This window comes from Heteronotia binoei, chromosome 13, assembly GCF_032191835.1.
Source record: "Heteronotia binoei isolate CCM8104 ecotype False Entrance Well chromosome 13, APGP_CSIRO_Hbin_v1, whole genome shotgun sequence".
In the NCBI taxonomy this organism is placed as follows: domain Eukaryota; kingdom Metazoa; phylum Chordata; class Lepidosauria; order Squamata; family Gekkonidae; genus Heteronotia; species Heteronotia binoei.
The window spans coordinates 58,676,389-58,690,892 of NC_083235.1; the positions used below are offsets into that span (position 1 = coordinate 58,676,389).

The following is a 14,504-nucleotide window of genomic DNA, read 5'->3' on the forward strand; positions in this document are numbered from 1 at the left end:
ACTTCTTCCCTGTGACGCATTGCTGCAACCGCTGTGAAGGCCTGTATTCTTCAATATAACCCGGGCATGCAAAACATGCCAAAGATGCACACGCTTCCAGAAAATAGATGGAAGAGACTTCTTGACTATGCAGAAGTTTACTTGGCCTATCAAACTTAATATTTACAAAAAAAAAGGCTAGGCAAATTAGAATTGTTTTATATTCTCAAAATCATGCTTACTTTTCTATTAAATCCAGTGTAACTCCTGGTACCAGTCTCACACTCTTCTGCATGCAAAACCTGCAGAGAAAAGAAAAGATAAAACATAAAGCACACAAATTAAATATCTAATGATAGGCTATCTACAGGTTCTGTGGCAGAAACAAGTTCTTCATTGTTAGATTTTGTCCACATATGTAAGGGTTGACAAAAGTTTGCTACAGCATAGCAGGAAGCAAGCATTCCTCAATATTTGCCGCAACCACGATTATGCAGTGATTTCCATCGTCACAGTGTCAAGCTTATGTATTGTAACTGCCACAGTGACAAGTTTCTACGCAGCCTGGGAACAGAGAGAGAAGAGGCAAAAGGTTCAGTTGTCCTCCACTATTTCTAGAGAGCAGAATCTATAGGAACAAAAAGCTGAGCTAATGAAACAAATTACCCATGTTATCTGGGTTTCCCAGAGAACAAACACTGAAGATGGAAATCAGGGGAGGAGAAAGAGACTCAAAAGAGCAGTATCTAAGTAAAACAGGTCAAAAGAAGAATTAATATCATAGAGTCACAATTAGCCAGGGAAGAAATGATAGATCACTTATGCTAAGTCCTTCTCCCATTCCTCCAGTTTGATCAAAGTAGTCCAGAGCTAGAGCTGCCAAGTCCAATTCAAGAAATATCTGGGGTCTTTGGGGGTGGAGCCAGGAGACTTTGGAGGTGGAGCCAGGAGCAAGGTTGTGACAAGCATAATTGAACTCCAAAGATGGTTCTGGCCATCACATCTAAAGGGGCTGCACACCTTTTAAATGCCTTCCCTCCATTGGAAATGATGAAGGATAGGAGCACCTTCTTTCGGGGCTCATAGAATTGAATCACCAGTCCAATCTTTTTGAAACTTGGAGGGTGTTTTGAGGAGAGGCACTAGATCTTATGCTGAGAATTTGGTGCCTCTACCTCAAAATTAGCCCCTCCCCAAGAGCCCCAGATACCCATGGATCAATTCTCCATTATACCCTATGGGAAACAGTCTCCATAGGGAATAATGGAGTGTCCTGCAGACATTTCCCTCCCCCTCCCTTTCTGATGACTCTGAAGCGGAGGGAGGGCTTCCAAACCGGGGGATCCCCTGCCCCCACCTGGGGATTGGCAACCCTATCCAGAGCAGCAGCCTATATGGAACAAGAAAGTTCCAAGTCATTTACAGCCTGGGAGAACTGGGTTTGATTCCCCACTCCTCCACTTGCACCTGCTGGAATGGCCTTGGGTTAGCCATAGCTCTTGTAGGAGTTATCCTTGAAAGGGCAACGTCTGGGAGAGCTCTCTCAGCCTCACACACCTCACAGGGTGTCTGTTGTGGGGGAAGGAGATAAAGGAGATTGTAAGATGCTCTGAGACTCTGATTCAGAGAAAAGGGCGGAGTATAAATCTGCAGTCTTCTTCTTCTTTAAGGGAGGAACCAGCATTTTAAATTTTGCTCATAAACAAACACTGCCTGTGACCTGACAGTCACATTTTGGACCAGTGGAAGCTCTGGGCAGCTTTCAAAGGCAGCCCCACATAATACTTGTTGCAGTGATCAAACCTGGATGTGTTCTTCTAAAAAAAAAAAGAAGGTAAAGGTAGTCCCCTGTGCAAGCACCAGTTTGTTTCCAACTCTGGGGTGACGTCACATCACGAAGTTTTCACAGCAAACTTTTTATGGGGTGGTTTGCCATTGCCTTCCCCAGTCATCTACACTTTCCCCCCAGCAAGCTGGGTACTCATTTTACCGACCTTAGAAGGATAGAAGGCTGAGTCAACCTCGAGCCAACTACCTGAGCCCAGCTTCCACTGGGTTCGAACTCATGTTGTGAGCTTGGACTGCAGTACTGCAGCTTTACCACTCTGCACCACGGGGCTCCTCTATGTGTTCTTCTACCTGCTATAAAATTAGAACAACTTATCCACTGCTAGATTGGGACCCTTCCATCTGCGGCATTAAAACAGCTCAGCCAAACATTATTTGGGTATATTCAGCTATACCCAATGGCTGGTGAGCTCCTCTTGCATCTCAGTTTAAACCAAGCTGCAAGAGGAGCCTGTCCAGGGTGGTGGGAGCTGAGAGCTCTGCGACACTTCGGCTGGGGCTGGCTCTTCTTGGAGCTCGGTATGAACCAAGCTGCAAGGAGTTTAAAGGGATTAAAGCCCCTTTAAACATCTTTGGATTAGCACCACTCACATGGCTTGGAGAAGGCATTTAAACACCATTTTTTCCTCTACTGAAACCAATGGAGGATAAGAATGATGTTTAAAGGGATTGTGATGGGGAGCCCATGGAATAGGACCCCCTAGTCAAATTCTTTTGAAATTTAGGGCAGGGGGGCTGAGGCACCCGCAGCTATGTTGCAAATGATGCCTAAACCTAAAAAAAAACCAGGAGACCCCCCCCCAGCCCCCGGATCAATTCCCCATTATTCCTGATGGAGACCAATAACTATAATGGTCCCCATAGTGTATAATGGAGCAGAAAAAATTCAAATATTTTTTTGAATCTGAATATTTGAACCAAATATTTATTGAACCAAATAAAGACTGAACCAAATATTTATTGAATCTGAATACTATTACAATATTGGAATATGAGAACATTGGAAAATACCAATATTTGCGAGGTTCAATATACCCGAACCAGAAAAATACCAGGAGCGGGGAGGTTTGCACACCCCTACCTCAGACCCTTACACTCTGAGCTAATGCACAATATTTCACTACTTAATCATCCATTTTAACTATTCACTGCTTGCTTGTCACCCTTCCTTCTAACTTAGCCTGGCTTGAAATATTATACATTATTTCGGTAAGTATTTGTATGCATCAGAGCATTACTGCAATTTCATTCTTGTTTATATGTATTTTAATTTAATTATGTAATTTTTGTGATTATTGTCATGCATATTTCCCAAGGAAAATAAACTTTTAGTTGTTAACAAAGGTAACAGCCCAGACTGAGAGAGGGAAAAGGTACAGAATGATAATAATAGAGTAATCAGGATGGGGAAGTTCATGGATGATTGACAGAATAAACCATACCCCTTTATGTCAGTGGTTTCTCGTAATTATCTGCTGCTTTTGTGGAAGTAGAAACTAACATATTCAAACCTCTTAAAGATCATGGATGAAATTACAACCTTCAAACAAGCAAGAGTAAAGTTAACAAGGAAAAAAATGTAGGAAAAATTGTACTTGAGCCTTAAGCATGAAATGTTTCCAGTTAGGATTGCAAAATCTGAAATTAATGCACAAATATAGAGAATGCATAACTTGGGTGTCTGACCAATATGCCTTCACCAGCATCTGCAAAATGTCAGAATGTGCTGCTCGATGGTCACTGACTTCCTTAGAATGTGGTTCACATGGAACCTCAGCTTATCATGTTTAGCTTGTGAAACGTGACAAGATGACATCAGAGTAAGGGCATAGCTTCCGGCCACCCAAAGGTGTCACATCAATTTTTATCTTCTTCATCAAGTTCATCTAGGCAATACTTCAGGAGCCTAAGGATCGAACTGAGTGCATGATCTAAATAGAACTTCTACCTTGGTGTCCTGGGAGAAACATTCTAGCATATGCTTTATAAGCAGCCAGTTTTTGTGAGCAGTAGGGCTTGGTGGCTGAGCTGTTGCAGACCTCCCACACACCTAATAGAGCTGGGGAATGTCACTCTGTCAAGTATTTCATTCTGCTTCTTTATAGAAAAACAGAAAACAAAGTGCACATCTGGAGTCAGTTATAATAAGGTATTTCCAGAGACTCCACACAGCACAAAGCTGTCATTTTGCTTTCTTCCTCTAGGGCATTCTACAAATGCATATGAACAGGATGTAAATAAAGCTGAGGTTTCAGAAATTTCAAGAGGGCCTTCAGCTTCTCAAAGGCAACAGACTAATGAATCAGATCAGTCTGCTTTTGATCCGTAAGGAAAATACTCTTTTCTAGGGCACAGCCAGTTCACCACGGACCTGCTTGTTATTCGACATAATAGCATAAAATCAGCAAGGGCTCATAACTTTTATGTCCACAGAGCTTGCAGCTACTGCAGGTCTGTCATCATGCTTCAGAATAGATTAGTGAAGGAAACACTCCTAATCCTCTCTTTAATGAGCACCTGCTGTCACCAGGCTAATTTCACACAAAACAAAACTAGCATATATTACTTCTTTATTGTTAGGGGTCCCTGCATTTTCTCTTGCGAAAACCAAAGATAAACCAAACAGGTTTGCTTATATTTTGTCTTCTTCATCCCTAGTAACTTGTAAAAAACTACACAGGAAAATCAACAATTATTTATAGTATCAAGGCAAATCAAGAATGACCAAATCATTGCACAAGTGTATTGGTAAGCATGCATGACTGGAAGACTGCATATACATGGCACTCAAACAGTTCCACAATAAAACTAGGAAAGGTTTGTATACAGAAGCTCCTAAATAATACCCCAAATAAAATTTAGACCATGCATTCCACTTCAATTATCTATTGTGCTTTAAAATGCAGGAACTTCCCAAATGCTCTTTCTAATACTTGGCATGTTTTTCCAAGATACTAGAAGACCTCAGAGCCAGCAGGTTCCTCATTGGTTAAGGGGGTGGGGGGGAGTGTTGCAGAATAATTGAGATTGTGCTCATTTCGTTCAGAGTATTAAAGAAATAAGAAAACACCCATTTTGCATAGTGTATATTGTTTGGATTGTTTTGCGGTCAAATGAGAATTTAATCATGCTGAATGGGAATTGACAACCTGTGGGTGAGATCTGGTTGCAGCTGCATGAGAATGCCTGAGGTTCTCTTTCAGGTGCTTAAGATCGTGCTAAGAACTAATAGTGTAATCCTAAATGGTATTAGACACTTCAATTTAATTCCATGGATTTATAAGGGTGTAACTATGTCTACAACAGCACTGTAAAACTGATAAAAATATAAGGATAGTATTACTGAGTGCCTTTCAAAAAGAAAACAAGATGGTGCTTTTGGGGTCTGAGTACTGAGGTCAAAGCCTAAACACTGCCAATCCTGGTCTTGTGAAGAGTGGCAGATAGTGGTGGTATGGTACTGACCAATATCTGCAATGTTTGGAACAATATTTGCTAGAGGGTTTTTTTTTAATCAAGATCAAAGTAAATAAATAGCCCCAAAGTATCACTTAAGCTTGACAATGATGAAGAAGGCTGAAGGGAAGGCATGAAGGGAATTGATGTGATACAAAAGCCACAATCTTACGTATGAGTGTGGGATGGGATCTGCAGATTCAAATCCTCATTGAACTATGAAGCTTACTTGCAGTGGAAAACATCAATGGACTTAAAAATATGTGACTCTGCTTACAATTGGACTGCAAGTGACCTTGGGCAATAAACTACCTGTCAACCTAACTTTCGAAGAGTTGTTGTAATGAAATATGCAATCAAGAAACTACCTGCACATTAAACTGATTATTTCAGAACCTCTGAATCTCAACTTGGCGGGTGGCATAAAGCCAAACTCAGACTCTCCTTCCATAATGCCTGTAAAAGAAGAAATCATCTAATCCTGAGTTCTTCCAGGACTGCAAAGAATTTTATACAGGCCTGGATAATATAATATGAGCCCATCAATGTTGATGCTCCCTTTGCAAAAGCAGTAAGGAAAATATATCCCTTATTTTATATCCCTTTACGGATTTTTACCTGGATGCAAGTTGTATTTACTTCAAACACCAAAGTAATGCTAATGCAACAAAATACATAATGTAACAAAACACATAATTCTGACTTTCAAAGAAAACTCATTGAAACCAGATCAAAGAATTAGAGGGGATTTTACCCATTAAAAATACTATGTCAAAGGTAAACTGATTGATGACTAGCCTCACTCCGAAGAGAAAAGGAACAAGTTGCCAATTTTAGCAGGAGCTCCAACCTTTAGCCCCTAATCTCCATTTTCTGTGTGTTTAAAAATAAGTAACCTGCCATTTTAATTCGTTGCTATAAATACAGGAATATCTACAACCCAGAGCTTTTTTTTGTGCCAGAGCCCACCAGAGCACAGTTCTGCCTGGGATGGTCAGGGCTCCGGCAGAAGGAGGCAGCCACGTGCTCCATGGTCAGCAGTGCATAGTGGGGCCAAGCTGCTCTGTAGCAGCTTCCTGGAGCCTGGCTTGAAGGACTGAGCTGTGCTGTGGTGGCAACCTCCTGGAGCCCAGCTCACCAGCTGGGCTTTCAGGGCAGAGTTTCACTGCAGTCGACTCACTCCTGCTGAGCTTTTTCTACAAAAAAAGCCCTGTCTAAGCCAGTACTGAACTGACTGACTGTTTAAGGTTTCACATAGCTATCTATCAAAAGGTGATTTAAATGTTTGTGCATCAATCCCTGCACATATTTGCAGAGATTCATACAGGTACTTAATTAATAATTCCTACCTCTAATCCTATATTAAATTAATGTGCCCCCCCCCCAATTCATTAGCCCCTTCTGTGTATCTGTGAAGGTGGTGTTATTCACTCATTCGCATGTGTGTGTTTTTTTAAAAATCTTGACTAAAACAGGGAGAAACTAAGGCACACAGATTAAATTACCTGAAATCACATTTCCTATTAGTCTAATGTATTCCAAATGAACCAATTTCTACATATCCAGCCCTGCAGGATCAGGTTCCATATACCAACCTCAGTAAATTCAGGCCTTGGAGTAACTTTGACTGGTTGTACCCCTTCTTGCAATAAAAAAAAAATGAGCTAAATTCAGTCTCTTAAATTTCAACTTGTTATTGTTGAAGAACAATTTTTTGTTGGGCATGTTTTCAAGTGTCCCTTCAAAATTTCAGCTGAATCAAAGTTCTGGCTTTTGAGGGAGACTCACTGAAGCCAGACCAGGCAGCAGTCACCTACAACTTGCTACCACGCAACTTGTATGACTCATCTAGGTCCAACTACTTGCTAATATTCAACAGCTGCCAGTGTGGGAAGAGTTTCAGACTTGGATCTTGAAGATCCAGGTTCAAATTCTCATTCTGCTATGCAAGCTCAATGAATGTCTTTGGCCCAGTCACACACACTCAGCCTAATCTATCTCAAAGCCAAGGTCCGTTATGAAGATACAGTGGAGGAGAGGAGGAAAATATAAGCTGCTTTGAATCCTCATTGTGGAGAAAAGTGGATATTATAAATGAAGTAAATAATAAATATGGCTGAACATGGGGTTGGGCCTCAGCATGGTACAATGCCATAGAGCCCACCCTTCAAAGCAGCCATTTTTTTCTGGGGGAGCTGATCTCTGCCGGCTGGAGATCACGTGTAAAAGTGGGAGATCTCCAGGCACCACCTGGAGGCTGGCAATCCTACAAGATCTGTTGTGAAGATACAATGGAGGAGAGGAGAAAAATATAAGCTGCTTTGGGTCCTCATTGTGGAGAAAGACAGGTATAAATAAAGTAAATAATAAATACAGTTGAAGATGGGGGGCAGATAAGAGACAGGTTGATTGGATGATAAGAGAGAAGGAAAAGTAAAAGTGAGGGTATTTAGCACATGCAAATACAGCCAGAGATGGGAATAAGATTATTACTAGTCATATGAGCTGGGGAGGGGAATTTATTTTGCTTTAGCTCAGTCAGGTTAAGGAGCCTCAATAAGCTTCATCTGAGCTGGTCAGGGACTGATCACTCCTAGGAGCACCTAAGCTGTGGCCTGTGGAATAGATAAAGTCAGGAGAGGTTAAAAATATTAATGGAGAAGACCCAGGTCCACATTACTACTCTACTATGAAGCTCTCTGTCACTCAGTATGACATGCCTCACAGGGCTGTTGTGAGCATACAATGGAGAAGTGAATCATGTGCATTGCCTCTAATCAGTGTAACTGGTAATACAAAGACTGTATAGTTCCCTGGAGCCTTGAAAATCAAATGCTGGGGACTTTACACAGTTCTTAGTTGTGATTTATGGCTAGGACTCAGAGGAAGGGTAGCAAAAGAAACACTTGATTTTCATGCTAGTTGCTTAATTGTTCCAAATCTTTTAGATTCTCCCTGATCAAATATGCATCCAATTGTCATGAACATTTGTTCAGCTTTACTAAAAACATCTATCCTCTCATCTTTTTCCTTAGATTAACTGTTGCCCTTGAATCACAGATACACACACACACACACACAATTCTTTTCAAGTGATTCAGAAAAAAACAGCCTTTGAAAATTTGCTGTCTTAAGTTTATGAAGTTTTTATATATTCTCCTTAGCAGTTCAATCTTCAAAACTTGAAATGTACAACTCACTTTGAAATGTCTGCTGAAATAGACAAGACTTTGCTTTGCTCATCATATGTAGGCCATTATTTGTAAAACGTTATAAAAACATGAGAAAATGCAGTTTCTTGTAATACAAAACCCTCAAATTCACATGTTCTGAAGCATGGAATGAAGATGAACACAATATAGGGAAAAATTTACTGGTTCTTAGAGCAATTAGGTGTGAAGTGGGAGTTATTTTAAATTAGATGCTCACAATTGTACACCATCCAGAAAAAGTAAGACATCCTACAGATGTCTTTTAGCCTGTCATTCTGAAGTTCCCATATAAAAACAATGGGGTGGGTTTGTGCATTAGAATAAAGAAGTTCTGCCTTTTTGCTGCAATTCTGACTGTTCAAGATAGTGATTCAACATCTTTCTGTCCCACATGGTAATAGCTTACATTGTGGCTTTGTACTTAACTACTGATAAAACTCCTGTTCCCAGTTTCTTCCAGGCCTTTCCCCATAGTTCTTTTACGACTGGTTTTGAAGTAAAGCTATCAATCACACTGTGGCCACATTCAGAAGTCACAGTAAATCACAGTATACAATCCATACCATGAAAAAACTCCAGTTTAAGTCTGACTGCAAATTGCCCAACAATCTGTATTTACTAGTGGATGCTAAACTGGGATTCTAAACCAGAGGTCCCCAATCTTTTTAAGCCCGTCGATGCAGCCACAAAATGGGTGCCACAAAAGGTGGAGCAGCCACAGAACTGTTGCCAAGGCTTACCTTCAGTCAGACAGTGAAGATCCTTGTGTTGTGGTGCCAGCATTTTTAAAGATCTGCACAGCCAATCAAATTTCCAATAGGCAATCAAAAGCCTTGCTGGCCCCACCCAATTTCTAAAAGCACTTAGCAGGTGCCAGAAAAGTGTTGGTGGATGCTATGGTGCCCAAGGGACCTCTGTTCTCAACCATGGCTTGTTAAATGTGGTTTGCTGTGATATCTGAATGCAGAAATCTGTCTAGTAGTACTGCCCCTTTTAGCCTCATGCATATAGAAAACCTTGCTGTTCAAGCTACCAAGGTGATTTCTAAGGACATGCCTTCTTTTCTCCCTGTACATACTCACACCCTGCTCTAGTAATGATTCCTGTGCTTCACTAACCTCAACAAAGCCGACAAAACAGTTTCAAAACACATTTCTGGGAATACAGTAAAGCGGCCGGGAGACAAAAAATGACTGACAGTCCTTAGCAAAGAGCAAGGAGGAATAAGTTGAAATTTCTCTAGCACAGCCAACCAGCCAAATTTCTCTAGCACAGCGACCAGGCAAGCTAGTGCCCAGGGTGCTGGCCTTCTGGAGGTGCCCTCCAAGTGACATTATTCAGGGCGCCAGAAGTTAATCTTGCCTAGGGTGCCACACAGTCCAAGGCTGGCCCTACAGCCAACCAATAGTGAACAGGCAGTGTATGGAAGTGTGGCTTTGTCAGTAGCCTGGCTGGCAATGCAAGGGAGATCAGACCAGCGTTCAGAGATTCCACTCTTAAGCAGGAAAAGCTAATTTGTTATTCACGTTAATCCTGGGTTTATGCAACAACCTGTGGTTTAAACAAACTACTGCTTATTTTGATTTCCTCAGGAATGCCCAAAATTGTGACCAATGAAAACAGTGCAAACATGTGACCAGCCATCATTTAGAGCAGAGGTGTCGAGCTCATTTGTTATGAGGGCTGGGTCTGACATAAATGAGACCTTGTCGGGCAGGGCTATGTGTGTCATATAATGTAATGCCAGGTAGCAAAAATATAAACTTTATAAAGGACACAGACAAACACAATTAAAGATTAAAAAAAAAACTTAAAACATTAGCACTCATTGGTCTTAAAAGTGCTTTCTTTGTATCTTCCCCACGGAATCTAGGGAAGTGGGCAAAGGAAGCTCTGGCTCTTTCCTTCCTTCCCTGGGGGACCAGGAGGGGGAGGCGCCTCAGCCAATAGAAGGAAGAGAGGCTTGGCTCAGTAGCTCTGCTGTGCAATTGAGAGAGCTTGACAAAGCAAGCTCTTCCTCCCCCTCTTCCTTCCCAAGGGAGGAGCCTCAGCCAATGGAGAAAATAGTTTTGCTCCGTAGCGCCTATGTGATTGAGCAAGCCTTGCAAAGCAAGCTGTGATGCGGAAGGAAGCAAGAGGGAAGGAAAAGAAAGCAGACAACAGCCAGTTGCTCAGGGGCCTGATAGGAGTCCTCTGGGGACTGATTTGGCCCCCAGGTCACATGTTTCACACCCCTGACTTAGACAGCTTCTCAAATTACTGTCAGAAGGTACAAATTTTGAGTCTAGTGGCACCTTTAAAACCAACAAAGGTTTATTCAATATATGAGGTTCTGTGTGCATGCACACTTCCTCAGATACATTGAAATGGAAGTTAACAGTTCATATATATAAGCAGATGCTTCTACATATGTGAACAGCAAATCAGCTTACAACTTAATGAAGATGCTTTGACATATGCAAAAACCAAACAGCAATAATAAGGTTAGTTTATATGGTCACCATTTGCTTGGATTAATTTGGGGAGGAAGAGAACAGTGAAGCAATAAATATGTCAAAATACAAGAAATGTATAAAAGTATCCTTCTTAATTGTTAAAAGTAATAAACTGAGACTCTGTTGTTATGCTTCATTTGTCTTCTCTCAAGAATGGAGTTAACTAACAAAATCCTCTTCTTAGAGATGGGGTGCAGTGTTATGCCTGAGAAATACATTCCAGTGAACATGACTGGGAAAGGCAATGGCAAACCACCCCATAAAAAGTTTGCCAAGAAAATGTCATGATGTGACATCACCCCATGGGTTGGTAACGACTCAGTGCTTGCACAGGAGACTACCTTTACTTTTTTATTAATTGTCCTGCATTACAATCACTATTCCAATATACTATTGTTAAAAATCCACTAAAATACAGAGGACGTATAGCCCATCTTGGTGAGACTACATATGTGAGGAATGAATGAGTTTAACATATGTAATGAGATTAAAAAAAAATTCCTGTTGAGCCCTGTTGGAAGATATGGGCATGGTCTTTATTTACACTTACAAACAGTAATTCCAGTTGTGTAAAACACAGCAACCTATCTCTTAAAGTCTGCCAGGAGCCCTTGCTGTTATCTTCTATGTGCAACTTCATTACTTATAAAACCTAGTGTGTAAATAGCCATTAACTTATGATGAGTAAGAATCACTTCAGAAGACTGAGCTCAGGCTTATGCTCTGCTTTCCAGAGGATTTTTCTTTTGTATTATATGCCATAAGTGATAGTATGATAGTACCATCATGTGGGACAGTAACTCATCTTGCAGTAGCAAGATCTCTGAGAACATGAGAACAAACACTTGATGAATTCTGCTACTAATAACCATGGATGAACTCTGGCCTTGATTCAGTAAAGTGCGGAGAGCAAGCAAAATGCAATCCCAAGGGATTTCAAAGTCAATGGCAAGATAAATGAAGCAGACTGATAGATTAGTGATTTTCAAGGAATTTCAAAGGCAATGGCAAGATAAATGAAGCAGACTGATAGTGATTTTATGGCTCAATGTTATACCATCCAGTAGATTATTTTCTAAGAAACTGCTTCTAAATTTTCACTCAATCTATGCATTAAATGTTCTTCTCTAAACAAGTAGATCACCTTAATTCCCAAGGTGTTAAAAAGAAAGCAGACAGCCACTGATCTTATAATAAATATTCCTTTTTAAGATGTCAAGGAATGCCTTGTAAATTAATGGGCTATATAAACAAAAAAAATTATGTTGACATCCTATACAGTTTCAAGGGAAACATGAGAAAAAGTAGTCCCTTCTCCATAGTCCCCCACTGTGACTCTAAATCTATCAGGTTCAAATGAAACCCTCAATTCACACTGGGTCATGGAGAATATGCCACAGATCACAGAATTTATACACTTCTAACGCATTATGTCTTAATGGAAAGCAGAAACACACATAGTAAAGTGAGAGTTTAGCAGCATTATAACTAATTATGTCACTTAATTAACAGAGTAATTTGGAATCTATTCACATGCACTACTTGGTTTGCAAAACAGTCCTCTATTACCTGTTACAACTGCAGTATTTTAGTGACCTACTTTTAGCAGAGATGAAATTTGAGCTGTGACTCAGGATTTAATATTAAATGCCTTGAAAGATCTATTGCCCATATTATTAATGAGTTTGCCATACAGCCACATGAGAAGCAATGATCTTTATGCACTAATCTCAGGGTGATGCAAATTTAAACAGATCTCCAGCCCTTCAAGCAAGCAGTACATGCAGAGAACGGCTCCCTTGTGAAGCACTGCATATTAAGAGTCTGTAGCATAATAAGGCAGAACACTTCTCCCTTCCAGAATCAGTTAATCTTTGTGTTACTGAGACAACTCAGCTTGAGTATGCCATGTAATGTCACTAATATCTAGCCCTGAGGTTTTCAAAGTGAACCCTGTCCCTTAGAAAGATACAAGGTACAGCCAAGGGAAGTACTTTTTGACCCTCTCACTAAGGCCCAATTATTGCGCATTTTGAGGAATTCTGATTTTCTGGTTTAAGAGTAACCATGGGAAAAGGTCCTTTTCCAGGAAGTTTCCACAGTTACAGAGTCAAACAGTGCACGTTTTTATTCCAAGGGGAAAAACCCCCTCCATATTTAAGCTCCCATGGGCAAATGAGTTTCTTTCCTAGCATATTCATGTCCAGGAGACAAGGAAAACTGCTTTCCTTTCAGATCCTTTGAGATTAAGGTTGCCAAGTCCAACTCAGAAAATACCTTGGGATTTGGTAGTATTTTCAAGCATGGTTTTATTATGGGACACACACAAACACAAACACAAAACCAGCAAAAATAAACTAATTAATCCTTTCCCAAACACAAAGTCTGTAAGCCTTCCACATAAAATTCTTGTTGACAAATTGGTAAAACGTGGTTTGGATCCTATTACTGTTCAGTGGATCTGTAAGTGATCGACAGATTGCACCCAAAGAGTGCTTGTTAATGGTTCGTCATCCTCTTAGAGTGGAGTGACAAATGTAGTGCCTCAAGGATTTGTCCTGGGACCTGTTTTGTTTAATATCTTTATAAACGATTTGGATGAATGAATAGAGAGAAAGCTTATTAAATCTGAGATGATACTAAAATGGGAAGGGTAGCAGATACAGCAGAAGACAGAGTCAGGATACAGGATGATCTTGACAGGCTGGAAAACTGAGCTAAAAAAAAAATTAGCAGGGATAAATGTAAAGTTCTGCCTTTAGGTAGGAAAAATCAAGTCCATAATTATAGGATGAGGGAGACTTGTTTTGGCAGTAATTTGTGCAAAAAGAATCTAGCAGTCTCAGTGGACCATACACTGAACATGAGTCAGCAAAGTGATGTGGTAGCTAAAAAGGACAATGCAATTTTGAGCTGTAGCAACAGAAATATAGTGTCCAGATCACACAAAGTGATGTTATCTCTTTGCTCTGGTTAAACCTCACCTAGAACACATCCAAGGGAGGACAATGAAGATGGTGAGCAGTCTGGAGACCAATTCCTACAAGGAAAGGTTGAAGAAGCTGGGTGTGTTTAGCCTGGGGAGGAGACAACTGAGAGCTGATATAAGTGTGGAGAAATGCCATTTTGTTTGTGTTTGTGAGTGGGATGGGGAAGGACTACCAAACCTGAGGTAGGCCTTGGCCTAGTCTTCTGTTTGTAACCAATAATCAGAGGGTAGCCCCCTAGAGAGGACAGGGAATGCTACAGGAGGGTGGGCCAGTCCTGGGTGAGAACTGCAGTTTATAATACTGTCTTTTGGGGCAGGAAAGAGAAATTCAAGGCAGTTGTCAGTTGGAACTTGCAGGAGACACAGCTCTGCTCCTAGGCCAGTGTTTGTGGTCATGTTGGAGATGATTGTCCAGCTTAAACCTGTTTAAGTAAGTAAGGTGCCTGCCCTGCATATTTAGGGCATGAGTGGAGAGAGATGGAGCGTTTTTGCCAACTTTGATTTAATTCTTCCATTCACTTATAC

The 14,504-nt window shown here is 40.8% G+C and overlaps 1 protein-coding gene across 3 annotated transcripts in view; it reads right to left on the reverse strand.

Annotated features, from left to right (window-relative positions):
• RPTOR (regulatory associated protein of MTOR complex 1) overlaps window positions 1-14,504 on the reverse strand; it is a 538,471-nt gene that overhangs the window by 273,728 nt on the left and 250,239 nt on the right. For all 3 annotated transcript variants that reach the window (XM_060251925.1, XM_060251924.1, XM_060251923.1), the window contains exon 7: window positions 222-281. In XM_060251925.1, the coding sequence (XP_060107908.1) occupies window positions 222-281 (60 nt within the window). The remainder of the gene's footprint in view (window positions 1-221; window positions 282-14,504) is intronic.